At 41.1% G+C, this 21,576-nt stretch overlaps 1 protein-coding gene across 2 annotated transcripts in view; it reads left to right on the forward strand.

Moving 5' to 3' along the window:
• lrch4 (leucine-rich repeats and calponin homology (CH) domain containing 4) overlaps positions 1-20,903 on the forward strand; it is a 50,960-nt gene extending 30,057 nt beyond the window's left edge. Inside the window, exons 10-18 of one of the 2 annotated variants that reach the window (XM_076724691.1) lie at positions 3,666-3,818; positions 4,105-4,173; positions 4,364-4,418; positions 4,532-4,595; positions 5,121-5,222; positions 5,306-5,397; positions 6,764-6,901; positions 7,500-7,577; positions 20,638-20,903. In XM_076724691.1, coding sequence (XP_076580806.1) covers positions 3,666-3,818; positions 4,105-4,173; positions 4,364-4,418; positions 4,532-4,595; positions 5,121-5,222; positions 5,306-5,397; positions 6,764-6,901; positions 7,500-7,577; positions 20,638-20,787 — 901 coding nt within the window. In that variant the 3' untranslated portion in view covers positions 20,788-20,903. Of the gene's footprint in view, positions 1-3,665; positions 3,819-4,104; positions 4,174-4,363; positions 4,419-4,531; positions 4,596-5,120; positions 5,223-5,305; positions 5,398-6,763; positions 6,902-7,499; positions 7,578-7,999; positions 12,143-20,637 lie in introns of those variants that run through there. The other variant, XM_076724690.1, reaches the window with a different exon arrangement.
• Positions 20,904-21,576: the final 673 nt, after the last annotated feature.

The following is a 21,576-nucleotide window of genomic DNA, read 5'->3' on the forward strand; positions in this document are numbered from 1 at the left end:
GCTCATTCTGTTTGTGTGGCTGTTCTTCATCTTAAAACAGGCAGTCTTTTATCACTTTTTCTTTCCTTCTTTCCTCCCTTGTTTTACAAGGTCAACTCAGAGGTTGTTTGAAGAGCTGGGAAAAGTCAATAGACTGCAGCTCTCATTACTTACAGTGTTAGTCCCTCACTGCCCCTCAAACTCTGCATGTTGACTGCCTGAGGGGGCTGTTATCGTGGAAAGTTAACAGTTGACTCACCCAGTTTTTAGGTTTGTTACATTGCGTGCAGCTTAACTGCATTCTCTAAATTCGTGTGTCTTTTGAAAGCTCATATAAAACAAAAAAATGTCAAGAAAAACAAGATACCTTAATGCACATACAGTACCAGTGCCTGACACAAAGTAGTCCAGAATTAAGTGGGATTATATATCAATATAAACACACCTGTTCTGTGAAGGCCTCAGAGTTTGTTAGAGAACATTACCAAAGAAACAGCTTCATAAAGTACCAAGGAAGTCATCAAACGGGTCAGGAATGAAGTTGGTTATGAAAAAAAACATTAGAAACTGCAAAGAATGTGGCACAATAGCAGATCTACCAAGAGAAGACCGCCCACCTAAACTGACATGACAGGGCAAGGAGAGCATTACTCTGAGAAGCAACCAAGAGGCCACTGGTAACTCTGGAGAAGCTGGAAAGATCCACTGCTCAGGTTGGACAATCTGCCCACTGGAAAACTATCAATCATGCACTCCACAAATCTGGCCTTTATGGTGAGAAGCAAGCCAAAGCTGAAAGAAAGCAATAAGAAACAAGCCATGTGGAGACAAACATATGGCTCTGGTGCAAAACTCAGCACTGCACATCACTTTGACCACACCATCACAGCGTCATGCTGTGGGGAAGCCTGTTTCAGTCTGCAAGTGACTTGAGACTGGGACAGAGGTTCACCTTCCATCAGGACACTGACCTGAAGCATGCAGCCAGAGCCAGAGCAAACGGCGTCTGTGTCTTGTGTGTCCAGACCTCCATCCAGTGAAGAATCTGTGGCCAGACTTGAAAATTGCTCTTCACAGATGGTATCCATCCAGTCTGAGTGAGTGGAGCTATTGTGCCAAGAAGTATGGGCAAAGATTAGTCTCTAGATGGAGGAGACATACCCCAAAAGGCTTGCTGCTGTTGTGGCAGCAAAAGCTGGTTCTCCCCAATATTGGCTCTGGGTTGAATACTTGTGCATCCAGCAGGTGACTCAACTATTACTTGTGTTGCAACAGGAAGTATTTTGCACCTTCAAAGCACTGGACATGCTGTATCAATCCAGTGGTAAAGAGCCTAATAACATGATTTGGAATTCCAAGTTGTTACACTGAAAGTCCAAGGGGGTGAAACACTGAAACATATTTGGCACAGCGTGTGGTGGCTTATTCACAATAGAAACCATCAACTATGAAAATTAAAGTAGTGGACAGCATCTCACCCCCTGCTGCTGATAGATATTCACAGTATGCTACTTGCATTCCAGTTCTCCAGGTTTCTGCCACCTAACAAACAGCACACCAGCACAGCCAAATGGAGCGCAGCCATTGATCACTGTGCCCCCATTTAGAAAACAATCGACTCCTCAAAACTTTGTTCACGAGGAACAGAAATGCAGAGAGGATGGATGAGATACGTAGGTTTGTAGGTTTTCATGTTCAGAAATAACTTGCACTGGCTTAACTTCTCCTGGCAGCTGTTGACCGAAAAGCAAATTCGCAACAGAAACTGGCTAACGTGAGCATGAAATCAGTCAAAAGGAATGAAGTGGAAGAACATGGCAGTGTGATTATCAGGCATTGTCAGAATTTCTTTCATAAGCATACAGCTACATATTTTCTGTGTAGCTGTTGAACCCTGCCACATTGTGGATTGTGTCACAGGCTCCTCCATTAAAGCCTTGTGCATGTGTTGTGTCTTAATACCCGTACTTCTCTTTCCATCGTGTCATCAGCAGCAGCAGCAGCCGGCCACACTCACGCCCTGTTTGTGCTGAAGCCCAGCAGGCAGCTTTTTATCATGCTGCTCTGTTGCTCCGTAACCAAGATAACTACATTGTTGAGAGTTAGTGTCCCAGCAGTCCACTGGCTACATCTTAATTTGTGGTGCAAGGCCATTGTTCTCAGCTTCTGGAGCAACAAGCAGCACGCTCTTTGATTTTTATTAACAGTATTCAAGCCAGAGTACTAAGATTGATTCAGTGTTCAAACCCTCATTAAGCCTCATAGAGAGGGCTGCCAGTCTGTTTCTTCTGACTAAGGAAGTTTTAATTTAGCTGGTATACAATCCTGTGTCTCCTCTACAAACACTTAACAATCATGCTGTAGCTCGAACAAACGGATGTTCCAAATCTTGGCTTCCAATGCTTCCTTTGGGGCTTCTAAAAATAGAATACAGATGCTTAAAATGGAAACTCAACACAGTTTCTGAACAGACTTTTACATTTGGCTGATAAAATGATTTTACACAAACCAGCCTTCAGAGTAAAGGTGCAAGTCTGTCAGATCACTTCAGTAGATGTGACTTTATGTTCCTGCTATGTTATTTTACACCTCAGCTTTCATCTGCTGTCATTTGCTTGGAGCCTGAATTCAGCCCGTGTACAATTTCCACCCACTTTAGTTCACGGTAGAATTTGATTGACCTGCATAAAACTCAGCAGATGGATCGCTTGATATTTTCTACAAGATAGACAAAATCTATTTTCAAAGTCACTGTGGTCAAATGGTTGGCCCCATTAAACAGAAACCGTGCTAACTTGTGATCTTGTTGTGCTAGGAACCAAATGTGTGTGTATGTGTGTGCCCAGTCTGATGACTTTTTACTTGATTTGCCTGGTACAGATGGTTTTCTGTTGCCTGTGACAAGTTTGGCTCACTTTCATGCCATTTCCTCCAATAGAAAGTTAAAGGCTCCAGTCTAATGAGCCCCTGCTCTCCTCGAATAAGAATAGGTGTGATTGAGATTGACAGGGACACTGTTGCTGCAACCAGTCTGCTGTGCCTTTAAGAAGAACAGATTGGCAGCACGCAGGCTTCTGTAGGCTTGACACAGTGACTAATGACAGATGATCTACAGAACCTAATGTCATTTCAGTTCATTGCAACTAGGCCCTTTGTTAGCTCTGTAATACAAGCTTCTGTTGACATAATGGCATTAAGTCTTCATTATTCTAACCATGGTTTTGGTTTCGCCTAGTAAAACCCAAGATCTGGAGGTGTGTCGTGGCCCAATACTTTATTTTTACGTCTTGTACTTGCATTCAAAACAATTATTATGTCAGGCACATACATTGGATGACCGAACAATCTTTTTCCAAACAAAAAAAAAAAGTTGGGTGCGAGGCTCTGGTCGGGCTATTTGCTGTCCATCCAATCATTGACTTCAAAGTAACCTGGAAAATTTGGTGACATGCTAGAGGGTGCAACAGCTTCAGAAGATTATACTGTATCTCATTATATCTGAACTCCTTCGTGGGGCCAGCAGTGGAGTTGGCAGTACTGTGGACAGCGGTACAGGCAGACTGACCATTCCAAATTGGGGGAAAATGTGGAAACATACATAAAAATAACCATGTTTTCAGAGATATTCAGATCAAAATATTTCATTTTGATTTGCCTCATTGACATTCTCTCACTCTCCTTTCCAGGTCCAGCCTCCATATTGAGGTGAGCCCCCCATCATCGACCTCCTCCTCACCCCTGTCCCCGTCTAGCCCCACCCTGGAGGAGCGGAGGAGGCCGGGTACCCTGTCAATCTGGCAGGAGAGAGAGCGTCTGCAGCAGCAGAGGGAAAAGGCCAGGTAAGCGCTCACGTGCTTGTCATAAAGAATTGAAAGCTTCCTACTCCAGAGTTTACTGCTGACACCTTAGAAAAGGGTTGCGTGAATGGATTGGACGCAGAAATCACATGACGTTAGCGATATGAATTTTCCCCCCATCACTGGAACAGAGTGTGAAGATGAACTTGTGTGTAGCAGTTTGTGTTCCACACGTACAGTAAGGACCAAGTCTTTGTCAGAGGCTACTCCCTTCTGTCTGTCTCAAATCTAATTATACGCTGTCCATGTCAAAACTCTAATTCTGCAGTTTGCTGAAGTCATCCAGCAAAACAGGAAGTCATGTGGCCACTGCACCACAGACAGGAAGCAGCTCGTCGTAAGTAATACCATTGAAAACACAGCTGAGCAACAGCAGAGAACACACACTGACTGAACAACCTAACAAGTTACACTCACTTCAATTCATTCTTGCTCATCCTCGGCTCATTCCAAATGGGCTGAAGCTTGAGGGTGTGGAAAGTGATGGTTTCTGTAGTGAACAAACTCTGGTATCTGTCTCCCCCTAGTGGTGCATCTCCAGAGAGCAGCAACTCCCACCCAGGCCTTCGGCAGCGATGTGCAGTGAGTTTTCCCCTTTTTACTCCTTCAGAAAATAGAGCTGAGAGCTGCACAGCTGCACTGTGTGACGATTCCATGATTGAAAATGTGACTTTTGTTCCTTTTTTTTTCATCAGAGTGCTGATCAGATGAGCATAGTGTCTCCTTCAACATTTCTACATCGCTCCAGCAGCAGAACAGGTACTACGACCATGCGCACGGCTGTTTTTGGAATATATTAGTCTATATCATGTTCATACATGAGCTGCTATGGCTACAGTATTATGAAGAGGTGTTGCACCACGCCCACAGCTGCATAGAGTGTTCAGATGAACATTTTTCTCTGAGCACTTTAGGAACTTTTGTTTGCATAAAGGTTAAGACTGATTATAGCTGATGATTTAAACAGAGCCTTGGTTTCCTGTGGGAGGTTGTTATTGTGGCAGAGAGATGATACACTTCCCCATATAGAAAATAATGAGGGGTGAGGAGGACACAAGAACACCTTTACTCAAGGTCCACTTAGTTGTTCTCCTCTGAGCTTTTAATCCCATCTTTTGTCCTCCGCACTCCTCATTGGTCTGAGCAATCTCTTTCTGCTGAGGAGGGGTAAAAATGGACATGGAGTCTTGTCCTGTCATATGAGTTCAACAGAACACGAATGTGCTGTGTGACTGTGTCTTTCATACAATACACATGTGACATTGACCTGAATGTTTGTGTCAGATGTCCCTTCCTCCCCGAAGACTTCCCCTCCACCTGGCCAGGCCCAGAAACCCAACAGCTTCCTGTTCCGCACCTCCTCCCGTAGCAACGTCAAGCCCACAGGTACACAAACAACACAACACACACACTTCACACCCTCAGTCAGGGCTTCAGAAATGTTCCAACACTGTTTATTGTTTTTACAGTCTTCACTCTTGGTGAGTCCGGCAGAAGCGAGTCTCGCACGATGCTGCGATCTCCTAAAGAGGAGAGACCGGACATCACGCAGCTACGCAAGGTAAACCACAGTATACACATACTTTTTAAAAACATTTCAAAATGGAATTTGTTTCAGTCATTGAATATGTTCTAAGTATGCATTAGTGTAAAGTAACTATAGAATATCTTTATTACTATGACTTATTACTGCAAAGCAAGTACTTCTTCACAGACTGGAAAAGTGGGATTATCTAGTTCAGTGTTCACTTGGTTCTCGTCATATCTTGAAGGCAGAGTCTATATTGTTGCCACTATTGTGACCATAAATCTGAGCAGATCACTGTGACATGTGGAGTCCCCCAGGGTTCAATTTTTCAGCCACTATTATTCAACCTGTGCGTGCTCCCTCAAAGTCCAGTCACATACGACAATATCATTGCTTATCACAGCGATACAGACAACACTCATGTTTAGTTCTTTCACCAGGTGACTATGGTCCCACAGAATCATTATCAATGCTTAGAGCAAGTAAATTTCCTTCAATTAAATAAAGACAAGACAGAAATCATTGTATTTAGCAACAAGGAAAGAATGACAGTTGTTGCTCAGCTTGATTCAGGGCCAAAAAGACAAACAAAACAAGAAATCTCAGACCTGAGCTTCAGCAGCCACTTCGAGCCAATAGCCGAATCAACATTTTATCATCTCCAACAAATGGCAAGAATTAACCATCTCATGTCCAGACAAGATTTTGAGAAAAGACCTTCAGAACGCTGCAGTCAGAGTTCTAAGAAGAACCAAGAGAGATGAACACCTCACTCCTGTTCTGGTATCTTTACACTGACTGCCAGTTACTTATAGGATAGATTTGAAAGTGCTGTTGCTAGTAAAATACATTTCTGATCTCCTTGAACAATATAAACCCAGTAGGGCCTCTTGATCTTTAGGAAGCAGTCAACAGGGTGAAGCTGCTTTTAGCTACTATGCTGCAAACCGATGGAACTGACATTCTGATGATCTCAAATGTGCCTCAACCCTCATCATGTTCAAATCAAAGTTAAAAACTTAGGAGCTGTTCTCCTGCAGCTTACACTGGAACTATCTTATTTCATTTTACATATTTAACTTCATTTAAAATTTTTCGTTTTATTCTGTCTGAATTGATTCAATCATTGTTTTTAAATGTTAGCGTCATTCTTTTCTTTGCCTGTTCAAAGCACTCTGAGCTTCTTTTTCAATCCTTTGAGTGTGTTTTCATTAAATAAATGCAAACTGTGACACAGTCACACACACAGTCTGTATATTCTCACTTCATTAACTAAGTAGGATGCTTACAATAGACATATACAAAACATCATTATGATAATCTTGGGTATAGTTGGTGTCCTTTTAATGCTGACAAGAATAAAGATCTGACATAGTTCTCTCTCTGTCTCCCTCCTCAGACTCTGGAGTCTCGGCTGAAGATCACTCTGCCGGAGGATCTTGGCGACGCCTTGTCCAATGGCACCGTCCTCTGCCAGCTGGTGAATCAGATTCGACCACGCTCCGTGTCAATCATCCACATTCCCTCCCCAGCAGTGGTGAGTCGGATAAACAGCCAAATCCTTGGTTTGGAATGACCAGAAGCTAATGTTAGCTAATGTTAGCAAAGCTTATATTAGATAGATATTGCTGTGTGAATGACATTACTCTGTCCGTTTACTCAGTTTGTCATTCTTCACTACCTCTGTTACTGTGACACAACATTTCGGCAGCTCTCTAAAACATCTTTAAAGAGACTGACTGAAGGGAATGATGGGAAATTCAATGTGCCTTTATCCCGTAGTGCTCATGGTTCAGCAAAGTGTGCATAGTCTCTGTTTAAAGGTGAAATCTTTTTTTTTTTATTGCTGAATGCTCCCAAATTAAAGCTGGTATTAAATGCGTTTTCAAGGAAAAAAGAACAAATTTGTGCACATGAAGGACTAATAATGTTAAATGATACCAGTGCATTTTAACATACTGTAAATTCCTGACTAAAAGCCACTATTCAAATAAAAGTGTGCGGCCGGAATGGATAAACAAAGAGCGGTTACTATCATATCATGGTTAGAATTTCCTGTACTACAAAAGCTCCCGTATTGGTTCAGTGTCATGTACATTTCCACTCTAAATGAGGTCGTCTGTTATTCTTTTCAGCCAAAACTGAGCTCAGCCAAGTGTCGACTCAACGTGGAAAACTTCATTGCTGCTTGTCGCAAGCTGGGAGTCCCTGAGGTAAAGTCTCTTTATGGTTCTCTCTTCGTGTCCTTTGAGTACAACTCGTACACATTTTTGCACACTTTGATGTGTCTGAGTGTAGTTTTCTTGTTTCGTAAAAGCATCCCAATAACGCAGTGTTAAAAAAGCAGTTGGTTGGGATAGAATTTTCCATGTGCTTTCAGCTCAGTTGTGTTGCTGCATTATTGCTGTCAGGGTTGGACTGATGAAGCTGTTTGAAGACATGTTGTCCTGAATTAAATCACATTTTCAATCAATACCTGGCGCGTACATCAGTCTAACCCTAACCCTGCTTTGTGTAATTCTACGCTCTGTTTTGTTCCTTCTCTTGTCTCCTAGTTTTAACAATGTAACTACTTGTATTTTCCCTCTGTCTGTGTGTGTGTGTGCACGTGCGTGTGTGTGTGTGTCCTGTCCAGATGGACTTGTGTGTATGCTCTGATGTGCTTCTGTATAAGCTGCCCGCTGTGCTGCGCTGTGTGATGGCCCTGCTGGCCGTGGAGAGTGGGGGGTCGGCGGAGGACCATTCCCCCCGCCACTCCACTCCTTCATCGTCATCATCCTCCTGCTCCTCCTCGCTGCTGTCCACAGATTTCCTGCTCTTCTACTGTGCGGCCATGGTGCTGCTATACATCCTCTACTGCTACCTGCTCAACTAGAGGGGTGGCACACAACACACAGTACTTATATATTCACATGACTTTTGACCTGCTCTGCATACTTACTGGACACACACACAGTCACTTTTGTAAAGTTTACGGCGAGCATACACAGCTACTGCCACAGTTGTCACCTCAGCAATACTCTGCAGTGTGTGTGTGTGTGTTATTCAGTATGCATACCCTCCATGGCTGTAGACCGATGTCATGAGACCACAGCTGCACTGGTTGGATGTTAGAGCCATATAGAGCGTACAGCCGAGCACCTTTAAGAAACACATAATACACTACAGCGCACTGAAGCAACAGCTCTTCATTTAGACACGTAGACCAATAGAAAGCACTACACTGTATGAGAGCAGATGAACGTAGAAATGCCTTATCCTCGTATACCCTTCACTCTGGAATGCACGGCATATTTGGAGGAGATGGGGAGTTTTCTGTTTAACTGTCTCAGGCAGAGCTTCTCCACAGGCAGAAACACTCTCACTGGTTGAGACCTGAATGGGCAGAGCAAACCTCAGCTGAATCCCAATGACCTTGCATTCATACCTGCTTTTTACCAACGTGCACTTGTAGACGCAAACCTTCACTTTCATGCACTTACCTGCGTACTCTGTGTTCATGATAGATTCACGTTTTAGCCACTCGGAAACGCGTCAAGGCCCAATCGTTCCTGACTAATACCTGAATATCCTCCTTGAGAATGTCCAGTTTTTAAATAGAGCTACACATGGTGACACCTGAGGTTACTGTATTGTTAGTATTGAGACCACAGCAGAAAAACTGCATCAAGCTCTGTGAGCGTCTTATGGAAACATTCCTCCAGTGTTGTTGTTTGTTTACAGTCTGCTGCTGACCTTAACAATCAGACACTATTCATATATGTCGTTAGAGCTCGCAGACGCACAGCTAACGCTCTAAATGCAGGGTATGCAAGGTAGGTTTTGCTGCCCGTGATGTTGCTTTTTGACCACTTAGGGGCAGTGCAACAAGCTGTAAACACAACATCTGACATATTATCACCTCATGAACATCCAATATGTCCTTTTATCTCCTGAGACTCCTGAGAGTTAGTCTAAAGTATCCGGAGGAGAAAAGAGATTATCACTAAAATGTAAACTGTGGATGGATGTTCCAATAAACAGACTAACTTCTGTCACATTACTGTATGCTCTTCAGTGTGAAGTATGGAATTTGGAAACGGTGATAAATCTCTTTTTTCGGCTTATTTCTCAGCGTCGCTCAGTCGGAGACACTGTGGTTTTTTGCCTCTGCTTATCAAGTTTTACTCTTGAGAGTATTTCTGCTTTCAGAGCAGCTCTTCCTCTGAGAAATCTTCAAACTCCAGTGTGCGTGTTTGTAGGCAGACTACTCATCCTGAGAGAGGAGCTGTTCAAGTAACCTGAGAACAGAACTGTGAATGTGATTTTTAGCCTTGAGACAAATGCAAGTTAGTTAAATGAGGAACCTGGATGTTAAGTGATGTGAGGTCTGACAAAACAATGTGACAGTGAGTCTAATGATACAGTGCCTCTTACTGAACATTGACTAGGGCCACTGGCAGAGACTGCTTAGTTTTATGTCTGCTATGTCAAGTGTGAGCAGCAGGGGGCGATGTCGCTGCATCAGTCCCCCTCCAGGCCTCCTGTGTCCAAACAGACGGTACAAACCCCTCCAGGAGGTTGTGTGTTTGAAGTCTTTTGTTGTCGCTGTCACTGGGCGCTTTGACCAGCTGACGTCATGTTTGTATAAATGTAAACAGGTTATTAAATTATTACTTTTTAATTTATTTTGGGTTCTGTTCCGTTTTTGGTTGTTTTTGTTTGAGGTGAAACAGCAAAGGCTTCTCCACTTTAGTTTCGCATGTAAGTTGATACCTTTAAAGCCTCATGAAGCTTTGTGAAATCAATGAGTGTGTGTTAAATCACACACACACATACCGGTAAATTAGATGTAATCAATATTCAATTATTCAGAGTTAAAATAGCATTGACTGTTTAAAAGTTTTCCCTTTCATTGGATTGGTAAATTATTGATTCCCTTGAGGCTACACATTGAAAAGAGCATCAGACGGCCTCTGCTGTTTCTACCACACGCTGTGTCTGCCTTATTGCTTGAGAAGGTCAATGTGTGCAGCTTAACACAGAATGGAATCTGTAATGCTTATTTGACTAATGTGGGGTTTCAAAGCTAATATTAAGGGTTGTGCTGCTAAAGCCCCTGAAATTCATGTCACTTATTGTTGCTATCAAGGCCTCTGGAACGACATGTACACCGTAATGGGACGCTACAACCTTCTGCTGAAGGCCTAATGAACTTAAAGTAGGGGAGATTTAAGTCACAAAATGTCAGGGGAAGTGAAGTGAAGATTTAACCCAAAATACTCCGATGTGTTGGTCTTGATAAGTAGTTAAGCAGGACTAATTTTCTTAAAATATGGTCCCCCAAATTGTTGGATTTTAAATAAATTTGTGAAATGTTATTTTGTCATTCTGTAATGTTAATAGTTTTACTGGAGTTCATTTTTATTTCATAGTGCTCTTTTTTTTTTGTTTTTTTGTTTTTTTTTGCAAAACTATTTCACTGGCATTGTTTCTAATGACACTGTTTATTTCATGATGCTTTTATAATGTCTTAAGAGTGGTCTTGTCTCCAGTCAGCTACCTCTGCCTCTCTCAAACTCAATGGCTGCTACCAAATGTAGCCAGTTAGCTCGTATTAGCCAGAGCAACAACAAGCCAGAGTAGTTCTCAATCAGCAATTCAGCAATTATTTATCTTAGCACACTTCACATGCCTCTTATCTAGCAAGCTATATAGTTAGCTTAGCATTGTTAGCAAGCTCCTTTTGGTTTGAGTGACCACAGAGAAGGCTGCCAGGAACGTCAAATCAAACCCTGCTGAGCTAACTTTGAATTAGCCAGTTAGCTGCTGCTTTTAACGTCAACTTTTGACTTTGATGCCCAGTAATAATCCTAGCGGATTAACCAAGCTAGCTAGTTAGCTGGCTAGTTTGGTAGCATGTGTAGCCTAGTTGAGCTTAGTAAAAATATCTAGACTCCAGTTGGTTGACTTGGAATTACTTTAGCATTGTTGTTGCTCTAGCTAACAGATGCTAACTGGCTAAGTGTTGGAGCAGTTGTTGAGCTTCATTGCGATTCATTGGGCATGATGGGTGGAAAGGTGTGCAGGCAGGGACAAAACCGTTCATTAAAGTGACATGAAATACAATGGATCTTGAAATAAAAGTGGAAAAAATGCCAAATAATTACACAGATACATCTCAACAATGTGATAAAAATGAACTCAAGTAAAATTGTTGATATGAAGAGAAGAATTATGAAACTACATTTCATAGTAATAAGTTTAGTTTTAATATTTAATGATTGGTTCATGTATATATTTCACACAATTTATTCTTTATTTAACACTGAACCCTTTGAGGTCGCAAATGAAAGAAGTCATGCATTTGAAATTGGAATAGAGCAATAACTTGATTTTTAAGAGGGTGTCTATCACGCTGGTTGTTTTAGTCCTTTTCATGTCCACGTCTCGGTTTTCATCTCTGCTGTTTTCTAGAGGTCAGAATGTCCACTGTAAAAACCTCCCTTCCCATGGTTGACATTTTTTATTAGCCTGCTGTTACAATGAAATTTATACGGTTTCAATTCAAATGTATATTTTATAAATGAAACTGGATAAGCAACATACAGTAATTCACTCACTGGCTTAGACCAAGCTATATTCTTAAATATGTTAGCGGAACAGAAATACTGTTGTATTTTATATTTATACGATTCCCTTGTATTATTAAGAATCATTTTTGACTTTATAAAAATCTATATGTAAAGTTCTTTTTCTCCCGCTGTAAAGAAATTATTAAAAATGAACTTTGAACGTGCTGTTTGTCCGCTTGCCTGCTGTCATGCTTTTGCTTAATCAGCCAAGAACTTGAATGTGATCAGGGTATCTGCAGCTGCAACAGTCACCAAATGTTCCCCTACTACCTTTTTATGGTGTTTTCATTTGCATCTCATGAACTTCAAAGCATTTTTAAAGATTTATTGGATCTGATGTCTGTCCCAACTCCTTTGTGGGAGACAGTTCTTTCTGTGGGGAGGTTAACCCAACATACATTTGCCAGACTAACCACCAAATCCTCATCATTTTGGCCTCCAAAACCTAAAAATAGGTCTGAAAACACTTGGTGAAACATGAATGTCCCCTTGATGGCATCTTCATTCCCTTATTGTGGTGAATTCAGCTAGAATCGGCTCATTACTGCCCCCCTGTAGACAGCTGGGGACACCTTTTAACACTTCCTGAATTTCTATTTTAGTACATTAGGAAATGTACATTTCAGGTCCAAATGGACTCTTTGGCAGGTACAAAAGAATCAGATTTGCACATTTCTTAAAAAAAAATGTGGGATGTGATGAAGAAATAGGACTTATTAAACACCCCCTTTTAGAAATTATAAAGTACATTCAGAGCCCAGACAGGTTCTTCATCAGCTACAGAGGAATAAGGAATAGCTCAGCACCTGCACAAGAAATTCTGTCGTTTGCACCCTGACTCACAACAGTTGGTGAGAGCACAGTTGTAGTGGGTGTGGAGAACAGTATGCTTTGGTTTTTACAAGAGAGAAGAGTGCAAGGACAAGGCCTGAGGGGTTGGCTTGGCATATGTGCGACTGGTTAACTTCCCCACAGTTTAAGAGGCAGACTCACACATTGTTGGTTTGGTCTTTTCATGAGATTTTTTTTTTGACAATAAAAAAAAAAAAATCAGACTCATTCTTTAAATACACAATGTTCAACAGTGCAGAAAATCCTGCACATCCACTATCAGATCAATACAGGACATGGTGATTTTACCAGTTTGGTTCTTTCATGTTGGGTTTGAATTAGTTTTGAAGTCATTTTCACAGCACATTCAAACTGATGAAATGAGGTAAAATTGTAAGCAGGCGTGCAGATATCCTGATGCTTTCCTGAATCCACTGTGCCCTGTGCTTTAACCTCTCCAAAAGCTCCTGTGTGCTCTCCAAACAGCAGGTTTACCATCATAAATTCCAGCTGGCCTGTGTTGGAGAAGGTGAGTGTGTTGAGCCAAAGCCAGAGAAAAGGCAGAAATCAGCTTGTAGGTTTGTAATGCACCATTCACAAGGTGGAGACTCGATAAACTGTGCTGTCACCTTTCTGATTTCACTGCATCACTTGCAGCCTGCAGTCTGTCTGCTGCTCTCTCTCTCTCTCTCACACACACACACACACACACCACTGGAGCTATGAGTGTGTATTGTCAAGCTCCGGACTGTCTGCTTTCCATGTGTATAGTCAGACTCTGGTTCACTAGTTAATCAAATAATCACTACAGAGTCAGCAGCACTGATTATGCAGGTTTAATCTTTCTCAGACATACTGGGAAATGTCAGTTTTTGTGGGTGAGTGAGTTCTTCTGGGGGTCCTTTCAGGGGTCACTGAAACAATCTGACTGTCTGTAAAGTGAAAAAAAGCTGAGAATCACTGTCATGCATCCACGTTCATTTTAAAGTCTGAGATTTGATGCAACAGTTACCAGGATGAACATTCAGTAGCTTGCAGCATTATCTGATCATGGCAGAGCTACTAATTTTCTTGTCTTAAAGCCATCTAAATCCGAGCTATGACAATGCATAATGAAAGACATACAACATCACTATAAGCATGACATTCAATGGGGGCCCAGAGTCAGAACTTTGCTGTTATATCTCCCGCCCTCTGCGCTTTGTTGTGGATGTTCTTTGCGTAGGTGCCAAACTTCCTGGGGGTTGCTTTGAACAATAATCTACAGCATAAACAGTTTAAGGCTTTCGAGGACTGTCACATCATATAACAGTGAGTCAGCCAGTTTATCTAATCACCAAAAACGCATTAACAAACTACCAAAGGTGATAATTAAACAATAATTGTATGACACAGCTAGGTGGTGACAGACACTCACGCTCAGGAGCTGGACTGCTCCATCAGAGGTACTGCTTCAAGCCACACAGCACACTTGATCCAGACACTTTTATACAGCTACTGTTTTAGGTTCACTCAACACAAGTGTTGACTGACTTTCACTGCTGGTGTCAAGACCGGACACAGCTTCTAGGAGTGTCTTTCCTATGCTTGATTAGTCATGCTAGCAGTCTGGTGGGGACGGCGGTGTCAGCTGATCACTTTGACGCTCCACCCCTTTGGTACAGACTGAAATAGCTGGATTGTCATCAAATTTTATCGAGGTTCATGTCTTCCAGAGGATGAAATAACTTTTTAATAGTATTTAGCTAAATCTCCTCTGTGTTAGGGCCTCTTACTCACATGCAAACAGAATTTTAGGCCTCTAAAATGGAGATTTTCAGATTCAGATTTGTCAAAAGTCCAGTTTCTGTTGGACTGCTGGTTCATTTAGGTCTGGTGAGCATTGCTAGGCCATGTGAGAGAAAGGTGCAAAATAGCTACAAATAAATAATTCTTTGTGTTTTTACAGAATGATCCTCTCTGGTATTTGACCGATGCCTGATGTAGACTTTAATGGCCACTCACAGGCCAGGCATGGTTGTTTGGTTGTTTGTAGTCAATATCGCATTCCTGTGGGTGTAGATATACTTTGTAAAATAAAGGCTGTACAGGCAGAGAGATTGACAAAGCGGGTTGCAAAGGAAGCCTCGAACCATTGGCCATTGCTCCCAGAGGTTAAATCGTTGGCGGACGACAGGTGATGGGTTCCAAGATTGATCAACAAATGTCAACACGCCAACATGCTCAACTCAGATGGTGAACATGGATTTGTATAGCGCCTTTCAAACACAAAGAAATCACATACAGTAATTGCTTATTAAAAAAGAGAAACAGAATGAACATAAAAACAGAAAATTAATGTAAAATGAGATGAAGAATATAACCCCCTTCATGATCATAGTAAAAGTAAGATAGAAATAAGGATGAAAATAGAACAAAGCTGATGCATAATAAGATGGAAAAGAAAACCTACTGAATAACTGTAATAAAATGTGAGAGGCAGAGATTTCAGACCAGTATCTGAAAAGTCATGGTTACTGTGGTTAAAGGTTAACTGAAGAGATCCGTTTTTAGCTTTCTTTTAAAAATATTCAGCGAGCTGCTTCCCTGATATCTGTAAGTACTGTGTTCCAGAGCTTTTGGGGTGTAATTGACAAAGGCTGCATCCCTGATTTTCTTTCAGCTCTTTCTGGAAACCTCCAATAAACCAGCAGCAGATGATTGCAGTGTTCTTGAAGGCAAATGGTGAACAAGGGAGTTAACAATGTAGCTCAGCCTTAGCCCATTATTTAGCCCATAGCTTTGTATAGAAGGAGCAGGACCTTAAAATCAGTCCTGAATGTTATAGGAAGTCATGCAGAGCACTGAAACTGGACTGATGTGCTCTCTCCTCTTGGTTCTGGTTAATAGCTGAGCTGCAGAGCTCTGAATGAGGCCAGTTAATAGTGAATTACAGTAATCGAGTCCGCTCACAAGAAATACATGAATCAGTTTTTCAGCATCTTTTTTGGTTTATAAATGTTTGTACTTCAGCTATGTCACCTTGTTGATGTGCGACTTGAAGCTTAGATCTGAATCTAGGATAACATAAAGATGTATAACAGATTTAATCCAGGGAGTTAATTTCCCCAGAATTATTAAACAGCATTTCCCTTTTTGTTTTAGGACCAACTAGTAGGATTTCAGTTTTGTCCTCATTTAACTGCAGTAAATTATCGCTCATCCACTTAGTTATTGCCAAAAGACAGTTATGGAGTCTACAGCTGCAGCATGACTTGCTTCCGTACAGATGAACAGTTGTGTCATTATGATCCCCAAGGCTGACCTTAGACTTTCTCCCTTAACACACAGCCAGAAAGACCAACCGACTGTTCAAGACCATTGATTCAGATATCACGGTCAATCGTATCTAACGCTGCACTCGGATCTAAGAGGACAAGAACTGAGACCTCTTTTTCATCAGAAGTTAGTCTGGGGTCACTGATTATCTTAGTCAGAGCAGTTTCAGTGCTGAGGTTCTAAAACCTGACAGAAGTGAATGTTATTTTCTTTAAGAAAGAAGTTAATTTGCACTGAAACGATCTTTTCCAGTATCTTTCTGATGGATGGAAGGTTGGATATCAGCCTGTGGTTGGTGACTGCATTACTATCTAGATTAGGATTCTTTAGTAATGGTTTTCTGGTAAGATGCTGAGTTAGACCCAGCGACAGTCTTGTAGAGCTCAGTTAATGTCATACAGGTGAATTTTCCCATGGTCACATATTTTTTACAGTGTTTCCTGAGCTCATCTGGGTTTACATCAGCAGCAAGACTCTCTCTGATTGAAGTTATGGTGTTATTGAAGAACAATTTGAAAGTTATTGTGTGCTTGTTTAGAGCAATCAGGTCAGGTGACAAGGTGCGCTTTTTATTACTGTATAAAAAAGCTGCCTGGTCAAAACCTGTAGGGGAATGTCAGCTGACACCAGGGACATTACATATAGGACTAGACAAAGGTTTAGTTAAAAACCGACTTTCTCATCCTGTCCAATAATCTATTTCTATATATCACCATTGAATAACAGTACTATTCAGTTGAAACCCAGTGGATCTAGGGGTTTTGGGGCCCTGGGGCAGTTTCCCACTTGTCTTTCTACAGCCCAAGGTACAAAATCTAATCACTTAGAGTCAGTACAGTAGATAAAATATGACTTGTGATCAACACCAACAAACTAACCAGTTAAATAGAAGTCACTAGAATCACATCACTAGAAGTTTAGTCTTGCCAGTGTTTTCAAAAGAACTCAGAGTACATCTGCTAGAGGAGCGGTTTGTGGGTTGATACAGTACATTCATAAATGAGAAGAAGGAAAGTAAAAGAAGTGACACTGGTTGACAAGAACTCAAGGAGAGGCCTCATAACAAACCTGTGGAGTGAAAGCAATGCTGAGAAATACAGGTGACAGACAGGAACCATGGCAATAAGCTCTAATGATAACACGTTTTGGCAATTCATAGGTACATACGACAAAACTGTGTCCTAAGCTACCCAGAACACTTGCGCCATCATTCATTCTTTGTTTCTCTCTCTGCCTCACAATGTTACACTATTCTGCTACACCTGACAGTAATGAGTGGCTTTTATCGGCCCATATTCGTGCCACATTTTCTTTTATTATTCAAGGAAACAGCATTTTCTCGAGCTGTGCTCTCAGGTTGGGCCAATGTTTGCTCGAATATTCTGCTCCGTCTTTAAAGCTGAGTATTGAAGCCTTCTCAGACACAGTTATAGCTGTTTACATCACTGGTGTGAGGTGTTGTGTGAAAAGAAGTGTGTAGAGGAGGGAGAGCTGCAGCAGGGACACTGAGGCCGAGGGTGTGGGGATAGTTCGTTCAGGACGTCTGACGGCTGACAGCAGCAGGACTGAACTGGTTGACAGAGCCAGAGAACAGGAAAGTCATCTGTTACAGCTGAACACTGAGGACATTCATTATTATCACTTCAGTCACATGTAGTGGAGTGTGGGAGGGGTGAGAACTATACTAGGTTTAGATGTTACATATTTGATAGTAGAAATTTGAATATTTACATCTCATATCCATTTGTCCAATGGTAGTAAAATAATGTTTTTTAGCAAGAGAAAAGCTTGAAGGTGATGAGTAAGCCATCACCATCATGTTGATACTGATAGGCTGACTTTTACAATTACTTCCTGTTTGTCGTGCTGCACTTTGTCAGTTTTTCTGAGAAATCACTGGACCATTTTATGAAATCAAAGCGAGATTAAGTGTTGGCTTGAATTGACTGTTGATGATTTAATACAAAATTTTTCAGGGCTTCAAAGACAGCTTGAAGTTTATCTGGAGCTGTTGTCAGAGCAACAAGCCCCCAAGGCCAAATTTCACAAGGTGCAGCTTGTTCACATCAAGACTTTTCACAGATTTGAAGAGGCACCATTCTTTCAAAAGCTATGTAAACAATATAGCTAAATGGAAAAATAAATGGACCAGGCCGATACAGTGCATCGTTCAATCTTAGCTAATTGCACATGTCAGTATTAGTTTATATGTCGATGAGTAACAACAGTTTGAAAGAAATGCCAACCTAGGCTGGAGGTAATTTAGACATACTGTCTCCATTATAGCGTTTACTCAGCAGAGAGCACCAACAAATTGTTTTTTGTTTTTTTTTATGCCAAGTAGTATGTATCCTGGTCACAATGTTGAAGAACAGAAAAACAAATACTGATACTAATACTGATATCATTTAAATCTTAAAATATTCTGGACTGAAACAATACAATTAAATCTTCAGAGTTGAATCTGCTTTACATTTTGGTAGGTTTACTGCATAGTATAAATTTCCTTAAGGTTACTTGGTTTTAGCTGTCTGTGGCTATAATAATACCTAACCGACATAGAGACCAACAGAGTTCATGAAGGCCATCCTCATTCAAAGTCAGACCACAGATCCTTCTTTTCCATCAGACAGTCAAACATTTCTAAACATCTATTTTACAGCAACGAATGAATATGTAGTTGTTTTCATTTTGATGCGGCTGGTTGCTTGTTCCAAAGGAAAGTCTTTTAATAGCTTTTCATTTCAGGCCTGGAGGCAATAAACACTCCAGCATTTGACAGGGTGTGTGGATGTTTCTGATATCCACTGTATATGAGATTGAAATGACATGCCTCGCTACAGAATGTCACTGAGCATGTATTATAAATTTGTTAACTCTTTCACCACCTGGTTGGTCTCTATATTCACATGTCAGTTTCGAAGCACAGACAACACACATTACATTTACTTTATCAGCAAGCATATTCCCTGTAACAGTTCAAACCAAAGCCTCCTATCGATGATGGTGGCATGCCTTCGCTTGATATCCAGATAGGATAACAGGTGGTTAATAATCACAGGGGATTAATAACTGTAATTTATTCAATATATGTGAAAGTCCCAAACAACATTTATGTGATTATAGCATGTGTCAAATTATTCTGATGGCATTAAGTCTGGGCTGTGTGCCACAGTGTTATCCTTAATATTACCACCTGATGGCACAAAAGAAAGGAATGTTCAGATCCTACAGTGTACATACTGGTTTTAAATAGACTTGATGCTATTTTATTTTTGTAATTTTTGTTATTTTTGTTTGTTTGTTTGTTTGTTTGTTATGTTATGTTATCTCATGACACTTTCCATATAGAGTAGATCTAGACCACACTCTTCAATGTACAGAGATCCATACAATTCCCCCACAAGCAAGCACGTTACAACAGTGGCGAGGAAAAACTTCCTTTCTACAGGCAGAAACCTCAGGTGGAACCAGACTCTGGGTGGGCGGCCGTCTGCCTCACTGGTTGGGTTTAGAGATAGATAGATAGATAGATTGTAGGCACAACCACAACCCACAATCCAGGTGCATCATCCATGGGTACCTGCATGATGAGAAAGTGTGAAAAACTGCAAGGAAGAAGCCCAGTTAGTAAGATGCATTACTGCATACAGATGGAGAGGTAGAGATGAGCCCAGTGTATCATGGTGAAGTCCCTCAGCAGTCCAATCCTATAGCAGCATAACTAGGGGTTGGTCCAAGGCAAGCCTGAGCCAGACCTAAATGTAAGCTTTATCAAAGAGGAACGTTTTAAGCCTACTCTTAAATGTACACAGGGTGTCTGCACCTAAAACTGAAAGATGGTTCTCCAGAAGAGTGATGTTTGATAGCTGAAGGCTCTGGCGCTAGTTCTACTTTTGGAGACTTGAGGAACCATACATAAGCCTGCATTTTGGGAACACAATGTTCTAGTGGGGTAAAAGGGTACTATGAGCTCTTTAAGATATGATGTGCCTGACCAAGTAAGGCTTTTATTGATAGTCAAAATAAGTTTAACATCCATCTCTGTGTTCAAATAAACACCCACCAACTAAGACTTAATTCAACAGAGGCCCAACAGCAAAGTTCTGCCCATTAATTCAGCCATGCTGCTGCTATGGCCTGAGGCTCACTAACACACCTTGTTTTATGCACATGCAGAAATGTGAAAACAACAAACTGTGGTTTGGGGAGAGTTACGTGGGGGACCTGTAATGCTAATTTAGGCTAACACTCCAGACTACTGGCAAATAACTACTTCTGGCAAATAACATAACATGAAGCTACACAATATGACTTTGTTCATTGGTAAATCAGTGTAAAAGCATGTTAACAGACTCATTTATATTCTTATTTATTACTTATAGAGCATGTTGGAGATTATTATTATTAAAGATGGTAGTTATAGAGTCAATATTCAACATACAGAAAAGTCTGACAAAAACATAGATCTTAGCTACATCTGCTCACTGCTTTCTTTCTCCCTTCCCAGGATTCATTGTGTTCCCCCCAACTCATCATGGAGGATGAGGGCTTGAGTCGTCTGGCCCAGACCGTCCAAGTGCTGGTCGACCTGGCTGACAACTCCCAGCGTGGCCTGAAACAGGAAACGTCTGGGACCGCTGGCTCAACACAATGCTAGCACCACATCACTGCATCTGCAACAGTATCACATGAAAGAGATCCATCTCAGGGCCAATTTGTTTTTAACATATTTCATATTTGACCACGAACATCAATAAAATGACCTGTAAATGACTTCATGTGTCTCTTTTCATGTCTCATAAAGATTAAATTTCATAAGTTAAAGGAATAGGTCAACATACACCATCTTTACGAGAGTTAAATGAAAAAAATCAATCCTGTCTCTGTGTGTTTATAGGCTGGAGTCAGCATGTGGTTAGCCTAGCATAGCATAAAGACTGTAAGCAGGGGGAAACAGCTAGCCTGACTGTGTCCAAACCTCCCTGATTAACATGTAGCATCTTGACATCTTGTTTTTTTTTAACTGGTGCACAATTAGAAAAGTGAAAAGGGCATTTAGTAGATTTAGGTGGAGTTACTTGCTGGAACTATTTCTTGACAGCAGAGCAGTCGTCTGCCTAGTGCTTCAGAGCAGTTTCTGGATATTTCACAGGTATCCAAATACAGATGGTGAGCACAGGATTTGGTTTGAGCTCTGTTTGATCTGCTGCATGAATTAATATCATTGTTTTTAACTCTTTATCGTAAGTTAGAACATTACTCTCAGTTCATTTAATAGTCAGAGATATTATAGAATGCAGAAAGTTAATAGGTACATTTTCAAAAATGTTAAAGTACTTCTTTAATCCTTGGTGATGTGGAATTGCAGACACACTTTACAACAAAGAAAAACAGGATATGAATGAGAGGGACAGCTCAGTGGAACTTTTACATTACAAACGTTAAA

This window comes from Chaetodon auriga, chromosome 24 (genome assembly GCF_051107435.1).
Source record: "Chaetodon auriga isolate fChaAug3 chromosome 24, fChaAug3.hap1, whole genome shotgun sequence".
Classification (NCBI taxonomy): domain Eukaryota; kingdom Metazoa; phylum Chordata; class Actinopteri; order Chaetodontiformes; family Chaetodontidae; genus Chaetodon; species Chaetodon auriga.